The 8,703-nt window shown below is 40.2% G+C and overlaps 1 protein-coding gene across 1 annotated transcript; it reads left to right on the top strand.

Moving 5' to 3' along the window:
* The first annotated feature begins 3,311 nt into the window (after window positions 1-3,311).
* On the top strand, window positions 3,312-8,028 carry LOC122119981 (vomeronasal type-2 receptor 116-like). Its single transcript, XM_042694024.1, has 4 exons — window positions 3,312-4,022; window positions 4,977-5,204; window positions 6,232-6,355; window positions 7,109-8,028. Exons 1-4 carry the CDS (start codon window positions 3,312-3,314, stop codon window positions 8,026-8,028), a joined length of 1,983 nt encoding a protein of 660 aa, XP_042549958.1.
* The last annotated feature ends 675 nt before the right edge of the window (window positions 8,029-8,703 follow it).

Genomic DNA, 8,703 nt, shown 5'->3' with positions numbered 1-8,703 from the left:
CTCTGTAGCTTATTTACATTGAGATGGTGTTGGGGTTTGTTGATTGGCCATGTTTCCTTTGTTTCTGCAGTTAGTTCTACCCATTTGGAGATAAGAACTACACGGGTATGAAGGTAGGACAGTCTTTTAGGGCCGGAGGCAACCAGGTGTCATATAAATATATAGATCTTAGGGGTTCAGTATTATGGGTAGGTGTTTCCCTATTTAGCTCTCTTTTTCTTTGCTTGGAGGGGGATGTTGTGGCTCTGAGGTAGAGATTGCATATAGTTGCAACTTTTGAGAAGATGTACGATTGGCTGATAAGTAGTCTGCATCTTAGAGGTAACAGGATGTGCCCTTTGTACACGGACACAAGAGAACCAAATCTAAGTTGGGTCAGATAGAAACCGTTAGGGATCAGTGGACTGGAGCAGATGAAAAAGAGCAGGGTTAGGATTGGAGAGATATAAATTTAAGTTCAGAAGAAAATTTGGGTATAATGATAGTAGAGGGGTAAGAACTGCTTAGAGGACAACTATATGCAGTAGAGGCTTTGTTTCTGAGGGTAAGAGGTAGAAAATAATTCGAAGAAATGTTATGTAGGGAACTGCTTAGAGAGCTAGATAAAGTTAAGAAAAGAAGGTATATATAGATAAGAAAAAAAGTTATATGTAAGTGTATTTGGAAAAGTTGCTGAGATTAGAGAATGGTTTATTCAAAGAGTATTGGGATGCCACTTAATCTAAGATAATTCCTGTAATTTTTGTTTACATACATAGAAGGAGGCCTTTCTTTGTGTATACAACTAAACAGGGTAGCTCTGATGGAGTAGCATTATAATGTGGAGAGAATTGAAAAGGGAATTGTAAGAGGAAACACAAAATAGAAAATAAGGAAATTGAAAAGTGGAAGAAAAAAAACAATTAATAATGGAAAATAGAAGATTTAAATGAAATAGAAAATCCTAAAAAACAATATACAAAAGTAATACAGAGAAATAAAAACAACAAAGATCAGATATAGAAAAAACTTAGAGAGTGAGTTTTTCTGGTTGTTTGGGGAGCTTGAGTCTCTATGTATTCCTCAAAGCCAATTACTGATAAAACTGTATGCTTTGCTATAGTCTACTTTTCTTTTGGCTTGGTTGGGACTAGACAGATTTTGATGAGGGAGAGTTACTGCTATCTAGAGTCCCACTCTAGAAAAGGCACTGTGGCTGAGATGGTAGAACACTAGCCTCGAGTCGAAGAGCTCAGGGACAATGCCCTTGCCCAGAATTCAAGCCCAATGACTGACAAAGAAAATTCACAGACTTTCCTTCCTAGGCTGCCCTGGGGCAGCTGGGATCCTCCTGGAAGATCCAATGGAAGCATTAGTGCTAGCACCAAGCAGGGCATACTGTTTATTCTGGAGTATTGGTCCAACTATTTCATGTCTGACACAGTGGTCTAAAAAAAAAAAAACCCTGACCCACACTTATGCCCTGCTGACTAGGAGGTTGAATCTAATACATGCTGTGGTTCACAAGATTGGAGGAGGTAGGTTGTGTCAGTGTCTTCTTTCTCTATCCTAAAATAGTTCCAGAGGCACAATCTGGACCCAAGAGCAGAGACTATAAGCATTTCCCAACCACTTGTCTCAGTTTATGTTCATGATTCTGAGATTTAACTTTAATTCTCTCCCTCCATGCAATGTAGGAGGGTTTCTGTCCATAGAGAACTATTAATATTAACACTGATGATGGTGAGAAAGAAGCCAGCTTCTGTCCACAATTTCTTACACCTCCTTTTCTGTTGTTTTGTTCTACTAGAGAAGTACCTTCTGGTCCACACCACTTGACTCAGATGTGTTCTTTGTTGGGTGGTGCAATCTTCATGTTCTATCTTCCTTGGCTGCCATCTTGCTCTGCTTCTTGGGAATCCCCTTGAATGATATTTTCTGAGTCAGCTTAGTGTGCCTCTACCACATAACATGAACTGTATTTCTTTGTTTTCTTTAATTTTCTCACAAGGCAAGATTAACTTCTTTGCAACAGGGTGAGCCATCTGCAATCGTCTGGCAAGTGAGCACAGAGACAAGGTAGCTTGTTTTCCTATTTAGTACTAATACAGCAGGCCCTGCCTCTCTGCTCATACCTCTGCTCATACGGGTTGAACTTGGGTAAACAAGCTGCTCCCAATTTGAATTATATTTCTTAAGAGTTTTCTCAGATGCACAGCTAAGTCAAGGTACTTAATGACTTGGTATGTGAGCTGGGCAAGCTCTTATGTCCCAGATGACACCAGTGTTTTTCACATATCCATATATTCCAGAGAGGAAAAATCAGCTTGCTCATCCCCCCACCCCTTTCTACAATCCCAGAAGAATAGTCATCTCGTGTATGCTGATCAAGGCCCATTCAGGAGCTCTCCTAATTGTAATAACTTGTCTAAGAACCCAAATTATAATGTCATCCTGTTGGAAGATAGGATCTACATATACTACTGTGTAGAGAGAAGCATTTTATTCAACAAAGTCATGAGATTTGCAATTAATCATTTGTAATACACATATACACACCAAATTTTTGTGACCTGTGTGCAGGATAAACTTACAGAAATACCAATTACTTCTGACCTTGGTGTTAGCTGTTGAGGAGATCAACAAGGATGCCCATCTGTTACCCAACATGACTCTCGGGTTTGAGATCTATAATGAGAAAGTCAAAGATACTGATATGTTACAGAATCTTCTCATCTGGCTGTCTGGGATGAATACAAACAGCCCTAATTATAATTGCAGAAGAGACAGCAAAGCTTTAGCAGTACTCACAGGAACCTCAACCACATCTGTCCCAATTGGGACACTGCTAGACCTCTACAAACTACCACAGGTGAGGCTGGAAGGGGTGGGCAGATGTGAAACCATGTTCACATTGACTATGTCCTCTACAGGCTGAACAAAAAACCCTCCAAAATGCATGATCTCACAGGGAAAAGACTGAAAAAGTGAGTGGGGCATACACATTTTCTTTGCTGCAAAAAAAATATAAAATATAAAAAGAAGTTTTGAAGAAACTAAAGGATAATCCAAAGCTCTAAGCCTTATCTGTACATTTTTACAAAGAGCTTGGAACATGGGAAATGTATTTGCAAATGGGATAAGCAAACTTTTGTTGTTGTGTAGTTCACATCAGTACCGAGATTTACCTATGACCATCCTCTTCCTGGGGTCTGTGTTCATTTTTTTCCCTGTAGTTCACATTTGGGACATTTGATCCTCTCCTGAATGTCCTTGGAATATTCGGTACTGTCTATCAGATGGCTGCCAAGGACTCAGCTCTAGCTCTGGCTATGGTCTCCTTGATGCTTCATTTCAGCTGGACATGGGTGGGACTGTTCATCACTGAAGATGACTATGGTGTGTGGTTCCTCTCCGAATTGAGAGAAGAGTTGTACAAAAATGGAGTCTGTTTGTCCTTTGAGACCATGATCACTTACACTGAACTTGCAGATTTATCAAATGATTTATGGATGCATCGCCAGCTAATGGAATCCTCAACCAATGTGATTATCATTTATGGGGACAGTAAATTTCTACTAAGCGTTATTCTTAAATTTGGGCACTTTTTAATTACAGGGAAAGTCTGGGTCATGAACTCACCCTATGATGATGTGAACATTGGTAGATATTTTCTGCTTGATTCTTTCCATGCTCCTCTCATCTTCTCTCACCATCATAGAAACACTTATGGGTTCACCAATTATATTCTGACAGATACCTTGTCCAAGAACTCAGGAGATAATTCCCTTCCCAAGTCATGGATTCAGTCTGTTTATTGCCTACTGATTAAGTCTGACTGCAGAGACTTGGGGCACTGTTCCTACAATGCCACACTGGATTGGTTGCTGAGGCACATTTTTGACATGACCATGTCAGAAGAAAGTTACAACATCTACAATGCTGTATATGCTTTGGCCCACGCCCTCCACCAGTTGTGTCTTCATCACATGGAAGAACCACCAGTGCACAATGGGAATCCAAGGGCATTTCTCTCTACACAGGTAATGGCTTTGCTTTTGGGTGACCTACACTAGGTATGCAGACTTTCTGTAGAAGCTTTCAAATCAGATGGAACTAGTTCGTCTGGCTTCATTTTGTAATATACAAGAGACACTAGGCCTGTTGTGGTCTCAATGAAATGATTGTAGAGCTTGGAAGACAATGTTCTTAAAGAATGCTGCATTCGTGACAAGGAAGTGCTCTGTCTTCTGACCCCATCTGCACTAAATGTGGAAAAAAGCCGTCCCCTTTCCAATACCATATTTCCATATTCACTTTGTACCTTTTAAAAATAACTAATCGAGGGTGACTAGTTCTTGAAAAGCTAAGATTGTCTATACACAAGGAGCCCACACCTGTGGCCTACCCCTGAATACAATTAACCCAAAAACCCAGACGTTGAGTTGTGGCTGAAATGATAGAATTCTTATGTTGAAACTTAAAAAAAAACACCTCATGATTAGTGCCTAGGCCTTGAGTTTGAGCTACAGGACAGGATACACACACTCACACATACACACACACACACACACACACACACACATACACACACTGATACCCACACACAATGAACTAAGTCTTGCTTAAGATAATCTTTCATACTTGCCATAAATACTCTATGATTCTACTTAGTTCATTATTTACCTATATTTCAGACAGACTCTCTGATCAGAATCATAAAAAAAGTGATTGGAATTCACTTTAGAGTGGTGATTGAGGTCTGTCACAATATAATTCATTGTTTGGTTGGATGTGGCTGGAGTCTCATTCCTTTAAAAATGAGTTTCTGCATCCCATCCTGGATAATTAGGTTTTAGAACTTGGTAACACTTTAGTCTTCTGTGAGCCTACATTTGATACAATTGATTGGATTATGTGGTGGGAATTGAGGCTAATCTGTGAGGTTCTGTGATAACTCTGGGAATCACTTCACCATACTATAATGTCTCTTTTAGCTGCATCACTTTTTGAAGAAGATCCAATTTATCAATCCTGTTGGAGACCAAGTGGTTTTGAATGAGGAAAGGAAATTGGAGGCAGAGTATGACATTATGAGCTTTTGGAATTTTCCTAAAGGTCTGGGACAAATGGTGAAAGTTGGCAAGTTTTCTCCATTTAGACCATACAGTCAACAACTGATTTTGTATGAAAATCTGATAGAGTGGCCCATAGGAATTACCAAGGTGATTTATTTGTACTTTTTGCTCTCTCATTTTTTAAAAACTGTATTGTTAGTATGAAGTAGCTATAGAAAGAGCTTAGAATTCCCTTAGTGACGTTATGAGTTCAAGGCTTGTCCACAAGGTCACCACACCCTTATTTCTTCCCCGTACTTGGTCTTTTCTAACTGTAATACCATGATCTATTATAAATAAGCAATAAGCTTATCCTGTTTTTAAGCTTGTTCAATAAAACTATGTCTCAGTGATGGACATTTCAAAACTTCCTGTTTCTGAAAGTTTCTTATTAACAGATTCATGGAGGGAATGTGAGAACTCTTCATTACCATTATGTTGTTATATATTTGCATATTGAACATCATAAAAGTTAAATAACACCTGTGAATCATCTTTCCAGCACTGTGACCAAATATCTGAGGGAATCAAATGAGAAGGCAGAAGGGCTTGCTTTCCTTCTTTCTGGAGATTTCAGACTGCGGTTTGGTAGATTGTTGATTTTGTGTCAAGACAGGATGTAATGAAAGGAGCATCTGCCAGTGAAGTTCACCCACCTCATGGCAACTGGGATGCCAAGGGGGAGAGATGCGAATGGCCCTGGGTACAGCAGCACCTTCCAAGCAATTAGCCATGCTTTAGAGTGTGGGTTTGAAGTTTCCCTGATTGATTTTCCTCTCATGTTCTTATTCATCTATTCACAGATGAATTAGAGAGAAAATACATCATCACCACAGTACAAGAATGGGATCCAATTTAAAAAAAAATTGGATACAAGATTTAATTTCCATTTTCCAATTTCCTAGAATCAACATGTTAAAGGCTCCATGTCTTCCTAATAGCATGAGGGGCTGGGTGTCGAGGTCCCCCATGTTCTTCAGGTCATGTTAGATGAAACTGTAAAATGGTCAATCAATTCATTGGCTGTATTTATATAAAGATTATGTGTTTTGATCAACTTATTCCCCCATCACTGGAGTGTTTGGGAGGTAGTTAAAAGATGAATAGTCACTAACATTCATCTGAATGGTCTCAGACTCCTCAGTCTGTGTGCAGTGAGAGCTGTGGTCCTGGATTCAGGAAGGCCTCTCTGGAGGGAAATGCTACCTGTTGCTTTGATTGTACTCCTTGCCCAGAGAACGAGATTTCTAATGTGACAGGTGAGTCTGTTCAGAGAAATTCCACACCTCTCCTTCCTAACCTTCAAGCCAGTGGAGTGATCTAGTAGCAAGGCAGGAAGACATGCATGTTCATACAAAATTCCATGGCTACTGTTAGCCATATTTCTCCTTAGAAGAAGCAACCCAATGGTTCTCCATTATATACCTGATTGTATTTTTTAATCTACTACAGGCTTTATCTTGAGAACATCTCTGTTCCCCTCTCCTTGGTCACATTTTTTGTATTTAAAGAAAATATAAAAAGGAAAAAAAGAAAATATCAAGTACCAGTTGTTGATCTTTGAAATGATGTGCAAAAGGAAGAAACAGAAGAAATAATGCAGAAAAGAAGTAAAGAATAACAGAAAGAGAGAAAAAGAGAAGAAAAGAAAGAAAGAAAAGTGGGAGTGAGAGAAGTAGGAGGAAGAGTGGAGGTAGGGAGGAAAGGAAGAAAAGAAGGAAGGAATGGATGGGGGAAGGAAGGAAGGAAAGAAGGAAGAAAGGAAGGAAGGGAATAGAAGGAGAAGGAAAGAGATAACCAGAAAAAAGAGAAAGGGAGGAAGGAAAGAAGAAGAAATGTGAGAAGAAAGAGAATGCACTGAATGTATTTTGATATAGAGAGGTAGTCTACATGGTAGTGAAAGCAATACAGGTCAAATGGTGGATCAGGAAAAGGAGTTGCTTAAATGAAAGGGCATGAGAAGAAAGAGAAATTCTTAAAACAGATTAATAGTGATTCTCACTTCTCACCAGACATGGAGCAGTGTGTGCGGTGTGCAGATAATCAGTTTGCCAGCACCCAGAGAAACCAATGTCTGATGAAATCTGAAAGCTTCCTAGCTTATGAAGACCCCTTGGGCATGGCTCTAGCCTGCATGGCTCTTTGCTGTTCTGCACTCACAGCTGCTGTTCTTTGGGTGTTTATCAAGCACCAAGACACCCCCATTGTCAAGGCCAATAACAGGATCCTCAGCTACACCCTGCTCATCTCCCTCATCTGCTGCTTCCTCTGCTCCTTGCTTTTCCTTGGCCGTCCACATACAGTCACCTGCATCCTCCAGCACACCACATTCGGAGTGGTCTTCACCATGGCTGTTTCCACTGCCCTGGCCAAGACCATCACTGTGGTTGTGGCCTTCACACTCACTACTCCAGGGAGAAGGACAAGGAAGAGGCTGGTGTCATGGGTTCCTAACCTTATCATCCCCATCTGCACCCTTATCCAGGTGACTCTCTGTGGCTTGTGGCTGGTAACAACTCCTCCCTTTGTGGACACAGATGTGCACTCTGAACATGGCCATGTCATCATCCTGTGCAACATGGGGTCCCTCACTGCCTTCCACTGTGTCCTGGGATACCTGGGCACCCTGGCCCTGGCCAGTTTCATGGTGGCTTTTATGGCCAGGAACCTGCCTGACACCTTCAATGAGGCCAAGTTCCTAACCTTCAGCATGCTGGTGTTCTGCAGTGTGTGGCTCACCTTCCTGCCTGTTTACCACAGCACCAAGGGGAAGATCATGGTGGCTGTGGAAGTCTTTTCCATCTTGGCTTCCAGTGCAGGGCTTCTTGGCTGCATATTTGCCCCCAAATGCTACATCATCTTGATAAGACCTGAGAGAAATTCTCTGTCCAGGATCAGGAAGAGATCACATTCTGGAAGAAACAAACATTAAGATGAACCTAATTGTTGCCTAGAATGTTTAGAGGCTCTGAGAGCAATCTGTACCCATTTGACAGTTAAATCTCAATTGAATACTTTGACTAAAGAAGTTACTCTTATTCATTCCTCTGATTATGTTAGAGTCATAGAAAATTCCCAACAAGTCCTCTTAAATTGCATTCTAACTTGGATATATTATGCTTCTTCCAGTGTAATCTGCCTTTTATGCTATCATTCTTTCTTGTGAGTACATTATCTACTGTGCTTCTTCCTTTCTATCCTGTCTGTTATTCTTCCTACCTATACTATTTTGCTGCTTGTACATCACTATATTTCTAAGGCTAGTAGTATATGAATGTTAAGTTGTCGAATGTTTCCATGCTTTCATTAAGGTAACTCCAGTCCATTCTCTGACTTAGCTGTGTATTTCTGCTCACATATTTGCTTTATTTCTATTTTCTTTTTTGTACATTTTTTATTGTAAAAATACTGTACAGAGGGGTTCCAGTTACATGAACAAGGTAATGAGTACATTTTCTTTTTTTTTTTAATTTTATTTTATTTTATTTGAGAACATACTGTACAGAGGGGTTACAATTACATGGGCAGGATAATGCATACATTTCTTACCAAGCATTGCAGCCTCCTCCTTTGTTTACCCTTCACCTCCCTTCCCAGCCTCCACCCT

The sequence above is a fragment of the Dipodomys spectabilis genome, unplaced genomic scaffold (assembly GCF_019054845.1).
Source record: "Dipodomys spectabilis isolate Male_0828 unplaced genomic scaffold, ASM1905484v1 ptg000173l, whole genome shotgun sequence".
In the NCBI taxonomy this organism is placed as follows: Eukaryota; Metazoa; Chordata; class Mammalia; order Rodentia; family Heteromyidae; genus Dipodomys; species Dipodomys spectabilis.
Note: the sequence above shows the minus strand (reverse complement) of the source record. Positions and strands in the feature narration are given on the sequence as shown.